General features: G+C 42.3%; 1 protein-coding gene and 1 long non-coding RNA gene across 7 annotated transcripts in view; both read left to right on the top strand.

Annotated features, from left to right (window-relative positions):
- The window catches only part of LOC142047788 (uncharacterized), a 441041-nt gene that overhangs the window by 322185 nt on the left and 106275 nt on the right, over window positions 1–12581 (top strand). The gene's annotated exons all lie outside the window — the stretch shown is intronic.
- LHPP (phospholysine phosphohistidine inorganic pyrophosphate phosphatase) overlaps window positions 1–12581 on the top strand; it is a 171471-nt gene that overhangs the window by 52615 nt on the left and 106275 nt on the right. For 5 of the 6 annotated variants that reach the window (XM_032796480.2, XM_032796479.2, XM_075072485.1 and 2 more), the window contains exon 6: window positions 3869–3960. The exons of the other annotated variant lie outside the window; for it this stretch is intronic. In XM_032796480.2, coding sequence (XP_032652371.1) covers window positions 3869–3960 — 92 coding nt within the window. The remainder of the gene's footprint in view (window positions 1–3868; window positions 3961–12581) is intronic. 6 annotated transcript variants of the gene reach the window in all.

The raw sequence follows: 12581 nt of genomic DNA, 5'->3' as shown, positions 1-12581 counted from the left end.
TCACACTAACAAGTCACTGTTTCTTATTCCTGCATTCCTTATAACTTCATGACACAAATGGGGGGGACACTGCCATGGTAGCCCAGGAAGGCTGGGGGAGGAGGGAAGCAACGGGTGGGGTTGTTGCAGGGGCACCCTCCATCAATGGCATGCAGCTCATCATTTCTGCGGGATCTGACATGAAGCAGCTGTGCTCTCTGATACACTGGTTCTCTAGTTCACTTGTCCCATATTCTAGGCAGGACTGACTATTTTTAGAAACCATAAAGGAGGGATTGACTCGGGGAGTCATTCCCAGTTTTGCCTTTGCGCACCCGGCCGACCTCAGCCAGGGGCACCCACGATAGCAGCAGACAGTACAGAGCGACAGATAACCATCATCTTATTGCCAATTTACAATGGCAGCAGATGGTACAAAACAACCGATAACCGTCTCTGCTATCATGCAAAAGCAAACGAATGCTGCTGTGTAGCGCTGCAGTAACGCCTCTGTCAGCAGCATCCAGTACACATACGGTGACAGTAAAAAAAAAGCAAAACTGAACAGGCTCCATGGTTGCCGTGCTATAGCATCTGCCAGGGCAATCCAGGGAAAAAGGGCACGAAATGATTGTCTGCCATTGTTTTCCCGGAGGAAGGAATGAGTGACGACATTTACCCAGAACCACCTCCCTGCAGCCTCCATTGACTCTCCATGGATTCTGCCCCCTTTCTCTTTCCCATTCAGGGATCAGGGAGGCACCAATAGCCATGGAGAGATGCCTGAAGGGAGGGAGAGGAGTTTGTTGATGAGGGGGCTAATTTAGAAGCTACTGAAGCCGATGCTTGTGGGTGAGAGATGACTGAAGGGAAAGCAAGAGGCTCTACTCTGGCCCCTTTTCCCAATGCTTGTGGAATTGCGTGTTTGTGTGAGGGCTAATGGCCCCCATTGGCAGCTGATAGCATTCTGGAGCTCTGCTGCTAGAGCAGGAAGAAGATGGCTCTTTGGCTGCCTTGCTATTCCCCAGCTGGCACTTCAGTGGGGAATCCTCCTTTGCTTCACATTGAAATATCAAGGGAAGCACTGCCTCCTTCCTTACTCCAGTCCCCAGTGCTCCCTGATGTCGAGGAAGTGGAGAGGCGGCAGAAAATAGCCACAAAAATGGTGTGAGGGCTGGACAAAATACCCGTACAGTGAGAGACTTTTTAAAAAGCTCAATCTGCTTAGCTTATCAAAAAGAAGATTGAGAGGTGCCTTAATCACAGTATACAAGTACCTTCATGGGCAGAAAACACCGGATACTAGAGGTCTCATCAGCCTAGTCAAGAAAGGCATCACAAGAGCCAGTCACTGGAAGCTGAAGCCAGACAAATTCAAATTAGAAATCAGGTACGAACTTTTACCTGTCACTAGTAGTAAAAGAGATTAAACTGTTGGAACAAACTACCAAAGGAAAGGGTGGATTTTTCATCTCTTAAAACCTGATGTCTTTCTAGAAGACATGCTTTAGTCAAACATAAGTTACTGGGCTCAATGCAGGAGTAAGTTGGTGAAACTTAATGGTGTGGGGTGTACATATAAGAGATTTAAGTAAGTGTATCTGATGGCCCCGTCTGGCCTTAAACTCTTTGAAACAATGGAGCAGACACGGAATAGTGCCATGAATGCTACAAATTGAAAATTTTAATAGATATAAGGTATGGTGATGGAGGGCCAGATCATGTCATCCCTTCTGTCCTTAAATTCTGTGAATCTATGGAAATGGTTCATTCCCTCCCCAGCATCAGACCCAACACGCTATGGCAACCAAATTTTCTGTAACTTCAGTTTGAGAGTCTTCATTTGTGCTCTATATAAACAGCAGCAGGGAGGACTGTGATAACAGTATGACTGTTTAGTGCAGAGGCTCTTAAATTTGGCCCTCATTATGGGTACACTTGATGCCCATGCTGCTATGTGGCTGCATCGTATATTAAAAAGATGTGTTTCAAGGAACAGGCTAGAAAAGAAGAGGTTTAAATATTAGCTAGAAGTGGTAACTGGAGTGATGCCTAAAATAGAAAGATTCTGTGTGTTTTATTTTCATAAAGCTGTTGCAGGCCACCCACACAAACACACAAAAACAAGTCAGAATTCCCCCTAGAATATGGTTACTAGAGAAGCCAACCCCCATTTGTGGTGTACATGACTCATTCCCATGACCTCTCTGACAAGGGCCTATTTATCAGCCCAACTCAGATGGAAAAATGCTAGGCTGGCTTTCTTTCTATGCTCAGTGGAGTCCCCCTGGTGCTATTCTTGGCAACACCATTGCCATCTAAGGCAATTCTGGTCCAGTTATAAATGTGCCTTTTAACCTACAAAGACCCATATGTAGAACACAGACCTGTAATGAGGGACACAAGAAAAAACATAGGGCAGAGTGCTTAAAATGTGAGACCAGTTTATATAGTATAAAAATAAATACTGTATGTAACCCCTGTGTAACAAGTCTATATTTCTATTGGGCCAATGTTAGAATAATTGAGATAGCAAGTTTATGTGGAAGAGAAGTACATTTAGGCAAAAAATGAGTACTCTTCCTAACAATGAGAGAGAGTTGTGAGGTATAATTATTGTGGAAGCCTGGTAGTACTTTAGGTAAGGTTACAAGTTAAGCAGCTAAGATAGGAAACTTGCAGCTAAGCTAGCTTGGTCATGTAACTAGTTAATACTTTTTCAAACACTACTGGCTCTGTCTATAGTAGGTGCACAGTCATGTTTGAAAACTGGTAGCTAAAACATGTTGTTTGTCATGTTTTTGAACAAGACACATTTTCCAGCCTACCCTATAATGCACTTGGTAGCCCTATAATGTAAACTGCCTTTGTTTATCTTGGGTGCAATCCAGGATTCACTGGGAGATTTGGGTAATGAAAGAATGCTGAGTCATAATTTGGAGCTGACCTTTTCTATGATTGCTCAGATATTATTTTTTTTCTTTTTGGGGTGTGGGGGAACTTTGAGATAAGGCAGTCATCTGTTTTTAAATCCAAGGGAGAGGAAGGCAGGGTGACAGCAAAGACTTGAAACATGTCACTTACGACTCTAGTGCCCAGTTTGGTGTGAAACAAATGGATTTTGATTTAACAAAGATATCACCATGTGAAAATTGTGTGTCTTGAGCATGCACAGTACATATTTTCATTAAGCTTATAGGTGTGCACATATAGACACATATCCTCTAAACGGAACACAGAGACTTTTCTCAGTTAAATTTTGCTTTATAACCGACATACTCTAGTTTGCTTATATTTCACTTACATAGACAGTAACTGATTATGATGCAATCATTGCTACATACATATGGAAAATGGTATGTATTTTTGAATAATATGACATTGGACTGCACTACGATGCATGTCTTTCTAAATTTTCATATTTCCCATAATGTGATTTGAGAATAAATATTCCCAAGTTATATTTTTCATAGATTTGCAAACAGTTTGATCAGCCTTTATAGTATAACTTCTAAGGAAATGTTTAAAACTTAATATTATCTTAACTGCCATCGCCATAACATAAAAACATGTTTGGTAGGAATGTAGGATTAACTTTATGAATTTCTACATTGTTTTTGTACTGTGCCTAATCATTTTTGACTCTTTTGATTTGATTTCAAATTGTGTTGATGGCTACTGTTCAGCTGTATAGCCAGCAGAGCAGTGTGAATTATATTCAATGTAGGATGACTTTTAATCAATATGATGACAATATTATCTTGTTTAATTTGTCTGATGGCAGTATTAAACATCAAATCAAGCAGTTTATTATGTCAAGAAAGATGAAGTATGGCAGAAATAAAATTCACTTGACATCAGTTTTGTCTGTATTTCATTGCTGTGACAGGCCATCATGATTGGAGATGATATTGTGAATGATGTAGGAGGCGCCCAGCAGTGCGGTATGAGAGCTCTACAAGTACGGACAGGGAAGTACAGGTCAGTGCACATTATACACCTTACACTCCACATGACTAATCACGGAAAGAGGGAATATAATGGCAGAGTATGATTTGTTGTATTTACGTTTGTCCTCAGGTACAGATTGCTCCAGTTTTCTTGTGATACCTTGATTTAAAAGGGAAGGAGGAATTATGGCATTGCACCCAATGCTGTTTCAGAATGGTGCTGCAAAATGAGCATGCCAGACCTGATTTTCAGAGAGGCCTCTACCAGCTCTCCTCTGGTGGTTGTACAATTTTGCCATCAGCCTGTGCAACCACTTTTTCAGCACAAACCTCTGCCTACACTATTGTTAGATTCTGGCAGGCATTAGAATTTCCACAAGCAAAAAACCCTTTGGACAAAATTGTGTGTGCACAAGTGGAAGCTGGGACCTGGAGATCAGACCCACGGTAATTGATTATTTAAAAAAAAATTCCTTTCTAGCACACAGATTACTGATAAAACTTGTTTGTGTGTGAACAAATGAGTCATCTGTGACACACATAACACCCCTTGTTTCTTTGATAAAGTCTGCCTTATATTTTATTGCTGTAGGTGAAAATGTTTGATGGGCTGTGTGAATTACTCTACACTTGTTTTTGATATTCTCAAATTGCACCATTATTACTAAAGACAAGGACTCCTGTCTGCTTGCCAAACTCCACCACAACAAGTAATCCAAGTGCAAAATTTAAGGGGCCAATCCTACTAGCTGCTGAGTTCCTTGTGCAAGATGCTGAGAGCCCTCAACTTTCAGTGAGGTCAAGATCACAAAATCCGACGTAATATTAGCTCTTTTGTATTTTTTGGCAAGTTTCTGGATATTTCAAGTCTACCCCACCCAAGGTGCTATCTGTTGGACACATGCCCTCTGCAATCACAGGACACCTCCGTATGTGTATCCATATCTCTTGGTGTTTATACCACATGCATCACTGAGACATTTGGGATATGGTGGATATGCTCTCATTGAGCACCCTGTTTGCCCACTGGTCAATGAGGGTAGGCTTTTACAAATGGATCACACTCAATTTTATGGACCCTGAGTGTATTTTCTTCTGCTAGGCCCACCTGTGTATCTGGGCTAGGCTCCCTTTCCCTCGCTGAATGATCCAAGAAGTCCTATCTGTTACATATCCCAAAGTACGCTTGACTTGGAAATGCTGATGCAGTAAAATGAGTGAGTGTTAGTGGAGGGATCTTGGGAATATTCTTTCTTCCAAAGATAAGTAAGCAGGATGGACAGATGAACTAGGACCCCTATAAAGTTAGTTTTCAAGGGAGCATGTCCCTCGGTCACTTGGTTTGGATTAGCAAAGACACAGATACAGACCTTTGAAGGCAAAATAGTACATGCTCTCCCAATTCTTATGACAGTTTGCGAGAAATGAGTAATTTTAAGGTATGTAGTTAGAAGCAGGTACAGTGTATTTTTATACTTACATTTTTAAACGTTAGTAAATAAAATCTCAAAATCAATCATCTATCATTTCAATAAATCTCTGTATTAAACATTTTTTGTTTTGTACTACTGGGGTTATTGATCCCATTAATTTCCATAGGGGAGTTTTTCAAAGGGACTTGTTCTTAACAGCTCATCTCTCATTGATATTGATGGTGATCAGCATGCACCACTTTGAAAATCTACATCTTAATGTCACACAGTCAGTTTAGGGGTTTGTTTTCTGACAAGAGAAATAAATTAGGATTGAAAAGTGCTGAGAACTTCAAGAGTGCTCGGCACGCCACAGGAGACCCTGGAATATAGCCTTTTGGACAGCTGAAAATAAGAGTGAGACTTGTTTTTTCATGTCAGAAAGATATTTGCTTCTATGAACTACGATCCACATAAATTCCAGCTGCAGGAGAATGATCAATTATTCTGGATAGAAGAGAATTTTCCCCTCTGTCCTTATTTAAATTTCACATTAAAATGTGTTTGCTGCTATCCAAAATCATATACCACCATAGGGGTATGAAAAATAGTGGCATCCCATTGTGAATTGAACCCCTGGTGCTATTCCAATTGCTGTATGTAACAACCACCAATAAAATCAAAGAATGTGTCTTGTATACAAATAGAGACTAGAGACACTGATTTATTAAGAACCACTATTTTAATGTACATGGAAAATAAATAAGAACACAATAGGAATTATCACAAAAAACAAATATTGAATGAAAATTAATAGGCAAGAAATTTGAAAAATAAAAGAAGAGCAAAATTATTGTGTGGTTGATTTAAAGACCAATTCCTAATACAGATTAAAAACTAATGGTGTGACATTATGCCTGGATTCCATAATTGCACACAGATATATCTTTTGTACACAGACCCCTGTGTGCTACACTCAAGTATACCTCTGGGTGGCACCATTAGTACATATACTTGATGTGACTAACAGTCTTTCCATGAAAGCTAAGACTAATTTTGCAAAATCAGCATACACCATGAATGCTCCAGTAGGATGTTGTAGTGCAGATGCTGGGTGTCAGCACAGTCGGCTTTCTGGAAATTTCACCCATGAAGAGTCTGCAGTTCACCAAACCTGAGTTCATTTTGGGTGTCAGTGTCAAACCCCGTTTATGCCTGTGGTCCAGAAGCAGCTTTCTCCCATTTGAGCCAGGAGGTTGCTGACTGCCCACAACAAAATGGAGGCAGAGTCAGGCCCAAAAGCTTGTGTTCCGTGGGATAAAGAGTAAATGAGAGAAATTATGAATGGGAACTGTTCCAGTCGTGTTTCCCAACATATCAATGCATAAATGGGGATTAGACTATTCTCACAAGTTACCATATATATATATGGCAGTTAACTCTAGCATTCTGTAAGCTGAGTAGTTCCACTGTACCACGCCCCAAGTCCCACTGTATGCTTACCCCTGAAGCACAGACATTCTGATCTCGGTTACATTGATTTCAGGGCGCCTCCACTGATTTCACTATGGTCATTCTGATTTACACTGAACTGCTGGAGCTCAGATTCTGCCCTAAGTAATCCAGGTCTGCCTTCAGTAATGTGTGCAGCTCTGCTGAATCCAGAAGGAGTTATGTCATCATGTGTAAATGTAGACAGGACTGATCCCCTGTTACCACTTATCATCTTTATTGAACTTTATAAACTTTTTTTTTTTTTTACTTTAGAGGCAACAAATGATCCCAGGGCTTAGTTTATTGAAGAAGCTAAGCTATTTATCCACTGCTGTGATAAACGCTGATATCGGAGCATACTACATAAAAGTTTAAACATTGAAAAAATTGAAAACCCCACATCATCATCATCATCATCATGTTCCTATTACGCCTCTGGCGTTTAGAGCAGTGATGAAGCTCCTTCACTCCTGTCTGTTTCTGGCAAGTCTTTCAATGGTTCCCCAGCTGTGCCTCAGTTTTTTCAGCTCCACTTTCACAGTTCTTCGCCATGTTGTTTTCAGGCAGCCTTGTTTCCGCTTGCCTTCAGGTGTCCATCTAATTACTACTCTGGTGATGGAATCGGTTTCCATCCAAAGCATATGATCGATCCATCTTCAATGCCTCCTGGCAGTGAGATGGTGCTCAGATTCTCTTGGCTGCACTGTGTCAATAGATCTTGGTTTGAGATTGTTCTGGGCCAAAAGATACCGAGGATTTTTCTGAGGCAGGTTGTATGGAATGAAGACAATTTGGACATGTCATACTTTCTCCCCAGCATTCTGCACTATAAAGTAGTGTTGATAAATCTTGAGTTTGGTTTTGGTGTTGTATTTTGATGATTTCCAGACTGTATTTAAGCTCCTGAAGGTATTTCTAGCTGTATTGAATTGGTTCTAGATGTCCTGGCTTGTTCCACCATCCTGGCTGATGGTGCTGCCCAAGTATGTGAATGTTTCTACAGTAGTGAAAACATAATCCGCTATCCATACTGGTGATGGTGAGGCAATATTAAATGTCATGATATCTGTCTTATTGCAATTGACTTTCAGTCCAATTTGCTGGCTGAATGCGTTGAGTCAAGTTGTTTTTTCTTGTTTATGGTGTTGGGTATGTGATAGGAGAGCAACATAATCTGCAAAGTCCAGTTCTTCAAGGGATGAGAAGAGTGTCCATTTAATGCCTTTTGGCATTTCTTCTGTTGTATGTCACTGTGATATTGCACTTCATATACTTTATGGAACTATGCTTATGAATATGATGTAACTTGAATATGTTTTACGCTAAATACCCCTTGTATGGTGTCATTAGAAAGCTTGTAGTCTACTAAGTGTGTTCATCCTATTTGTTTGCATGTATTATTTCTATATCTGGAGTTAGGAGAATAAGAGATAAACTTGTATCATTGATGTAAACATCTTAAGTGGAGACCATTAAGGGTGCTCCAGAAACAATCAGTTTGTAAATGGCTTTAGCTGCTTGAAAGCCTTCTTGTGTATGTGTGGGCCATCACATAGGGAATGGAAAGTAGGGATCTTACAGTGACATGTGACCATGTCACCTGATAATGAAATCCATCTTAAATCTGGTACCTTTCCATTTAGGAGGAGGAGTGGGAACCCAGAGAGACAAAAGATTCCCACCTTGTACCAAAGCTATAAAAGGGGGTGGAGCAGGACAAAAGGGGCTGCCAGTTATGACAAAACCTCTGTTTGCCCCCTGAGATGTCTGCTGGATCTAACAAAGACTGTACCGGGGAAAGGTCTGGGCCCAGACTAGGAAGGAGTCTAGTCTGTGAAAGAAGCTTATTGGAACGTCTTTGAGGATGAGATATTACCTGTAATCAGTTTCTTCATATATTAGGCTTAGATTTGCGTGTTTTGTTTTATTTTGCTTTGTGACTTACTCTGGCTGTTATTACTTGAAACCACTTACTACTTTTTATACTTAATAAAATCACTTTTGTTTATTAATAAACCCAGGGTAAGTGATTAATATCTGGGGGTGCGAACAGCTGTGCTTATCTCTCTATCAGTGATATAGAGAGCGAAAAATTTACTAATTTACCCTGTATAAGCGTTATACAGAGTAAAGTGGATTTATTTGAGGGTTTGGATCCCATTGGGAGCAGGGTGTCTGGGTGCTGGAGACAGGTAACCTGCTGAGCTGTTTTTAGTTAAAGTTTGTGGCTTTGGGGGTGTGGCCCAGACCCTAGGTCTGTGTTGCAGCAGGCTAGCATGCCTGGCTCAACAAAGTAGGATTCTGGAGTCCCAAGCTGATAGGGAAAATGAGCTCAGAGGTAATTTCAGCACATCAGGTGACAGCCCCAAGGGGATCTCTGTGACCGAACCCGTCACAACTGCATTATCAAGTCAATGGCAATGTTGAAGAGGATTGCAGATATGACACACCGCTGACGTACTCCTGTTTTGACTTCAAAACTGAGCTCACTGTGATCAACACTGCTTGTATAGTTGAAATAGAAGCTTTTGATGACATTGATTATACGGAGAGGAATTCCATACGCCCACAGAATGCGCCATAGGCTGGTCCTGTGAATGCCATCAAAAGCCTTCTCAAAGTCTATGAAAATTATGTAGAGTTGCCATTGCCATTCTAAGCACTGTTCTATTATGTTTCATAGAGTGAAGGTCTGCTCTGTGCATCCACGCCCTTTCCAAAAACCAGCTTGCTCTTTTCCGAGAATGCTATCAACTGCCTCTGATATACGCTGGACTATGATCTTACACAATACTTTGCTTGGCACAGATAAAAGTGTGATACCACACCAGTTATTACAACCCCACATTGGGGCCAGGAAACTGAGTTTCAAATTGAAATTTCATGTTAGTTGATCTTTCAAAGGGTGAGGTTTGTGCTTTGGTGCTTAGTTACTATGGTGATGGGTGTCATATTAGAACTTACATAGAGAAATTGGCTTTGTGAAAGGCATAGAGAAGCAGTAGATGACTCGAGATCCACGGGGATCTTGGGATAATTGTGGAGGCTGAAGGCATCTATATAGAGACCCGGTGCTTCCAGGTATTTGCATGGGCTTCTCCCTATTGCATAGCATCACTGCCATTCCAGGAGCTATGCTGTTCCCAAGGTGAGGTTTAGAGTGAGGAGGGTTACCATGAAAGAATGATGACAGGATCAGCATCCTCTTACACAAGGGATGGATGTCATGGTAAGTGGCTCTCTCTTGGTTCTGCCCCTCCTGGATCTTCCAAGCTTAAAACCCTCAGTGTACCTGTGGTGGGGCTTCCTGGGATCAGGGAGACCCACTGTTTCCTGCACTCCTGCATGTTCCAACTCCAGTCAATCTAATCAGCCTCCTCAGTATTAGAACTGAGTCTCAAGCTTAAAATGCTGAATTCCTACCCAGTAATCAAACCAGACACACAGCAAGGCATTCTCTGTAAGATGTAACAAATTCCATCTGCAATATTTAACTGTAATTTCTGTTATCTCAGGTCTGAGGAGAGTGATGATGGGGAAGGACCAGGGTGATGACTGGGAGGAATTCTTTTGAGTTAATGCCAGTCACTATGTTTTCTAAGGTGTAGGAGGAAGTCTTGATTGATTGAGTGGTTCCGTTTTATACATGTGCCAAGCGATGCTATGATGGGCCCATTGTTATCAGCTGTGAATCCCAAATTTAAAGTGATGGTCCAGTGTTTGCCCTAACCTGCCAGTGTCATCCCTTCACAAAAGATTTCATCCATCTGCCCACTTGTGGAGGAATAGAGCTCGCTCTCTCTGCTATGATCTGGAGCATTTCAGGCAGACAGCAGATGAGGCAGGCCACTGCTGCATCTTGCTGCTTTACAGAGTGTATCCACTCCCACTGTATTCTGGGATTTCCTATGGACCTTCAGTGATTTCTGCCCATCTGAAAATGAGTAAGAGGCTCAAGGGCCAGGTGGGTTATTTGGAGACAGATGAAAATGTTTGGCATGCCATTGGGAAGTCTCATATTTGTGTAATTCCTGGTTAACAATACAGGTGGGGAGCAAAGTTTTCTGTGAAGTACACTTAAGAATGAATGCAGTGAAGACTTTGGCCACGTCTACACTACGGGATAATATCAAATTAGCTAAAATCGGTTTTATAAAACTGATATTATAAATTCGATTTCATGCGGCCACACTAGGCACAGTAATTCGGCGTTGTGCGTCCATGGTCCCGAGCTAATGTCGATTTCTGAAGAGTTGCATTGTGGGTAGCTCCTTCCATAGCTATCTTATAGTTCCCGCAGTCTCCCCGCCCCTGTGGAATTCTGGATTGAATCATATTGTCGCGGGTGTCTCTGGGTAAATGTCGCAGTCATTCCTTCCTCCGGCGAAAACATCAGCTGACAATCTTTTGCCGACCGTTTTTCCTGGATTGCCTGGCAGATGCTCATAAGCAAAACTGGCAACCATGGAGGCCCGTTCAGCCTTTTTTTTTTTTTCCGGCCACCGATATTGTACTGGATGCCAGCGGAGCAGAAGGTGATACTCCAGCACTACACAGCAGCATTCACTTGCTTTGCATGATAGCAACAGAGATGTTACGTCATCTGTACCTGTCTACTGCTGGAGAAAATGCAATGAGATGACAGTTATCTCTCCCCTCTGTACTGTCCGCTGCTATCATGAGTGCCCCTGGCTGAAATCGGCGCGTGGCGCAACGCAAAAGCAAATTGGGATTGCTTCATTGGGGACTGAGCAAATCCCTCCCTTATGGTTTCTAAAAATAGGAGTCAGTCTGCCTGAATAAGGGGCAAGTGTTATTTAGAGGGGACCCAAGATGTACAGAGCACAGCTGCTCCTGTCAGTAGTTCACAGGGGGTTGCCCCTGCAACAACCCCACCCGTTCTGTCCCTCCTCCCCAACCTTCCTGGGCCTACCTGGCAGTGATCCCCCCCCCATTTGTTTCATGAAGTTATAAAGAATGCAGGAATAGAAACAGAGACTTGTTAGTGAGATAAAATGAGGGGAGGCAGCCTCCGGGGCTATGACAGTCCAGGCAGTCAATGAATCTTTTTCTTTACACAGGAAAGGGAGGGGGCTGAGAGAAGCTCACCCCCAGTTGCTATGATGAAGACGGTTACCCAGCCATTCTGTATACATCTACTGGGAGTAACTGCGTGAGTCATCTCCCATTTTTACCAGGCACTCCCGGCCAGCCTTACCTGAGGCCAGCCAGGAGCAATCAAAGGGCGTGATGGCGACAGACGATATCAGTCATCATGTGTACAGCTCTACTACAGGGGAGGGGGAGAGGAGGGCATACTGCTCTTCACTGCGTCGCCATCGCGGTCTACCGCAGCATTCAGTACACATAGGGTGACATGAAAGAAGTCCAGAATGATTTCTTCCCTTTTCTTTCACGTGGGGGGGACCGAGGACGCTATTCCTGAACCACGCCAGACACTGTGTTTAACCTACAGACATGGGAGCCAGCCAAGAATGCAAATACCTTTCAGAGACTGCTGTGGACTGTGGATAGGTGAGTCCTCAGTACCCCCTCCATCCATGAGCGTCCATTTGAGTCTGTGTCTTCCCGTTACGCTTGTCACACAGCGATGTGTATCCTGGAGATTTTTTTCAACGCTTTGGCATTTCATATTCGTAACGGAGCTCTGATAACAACAGATTTGTCTCCCATACAGCGATCAGATCTAGATCTCTCGTACGTCCATACTGAGTCTTTTGGATTT

The sequence above is a fragment of the Chelonoidis abingdonii genome, chromosome 15 (assembly GCF_003597395.2).
Source record: "Chelonoidis abingdonii isolate Lonesome George chromosome 15, CheloAbing_2.0, whole genome shotgun sequence".
NCBI classification, from domain to species: domain Eukaryota; kingdom Metazoa; phylum Chordata; order Testudines; family Testudinidae; genus Chelonoidis; species Chelonoidis abingdonii.
The sequence above is the reverse complement of the archived record's forward strand: the minus strand, read 5'-3'. Positions and strand labels throughout refer to the sequence as shown.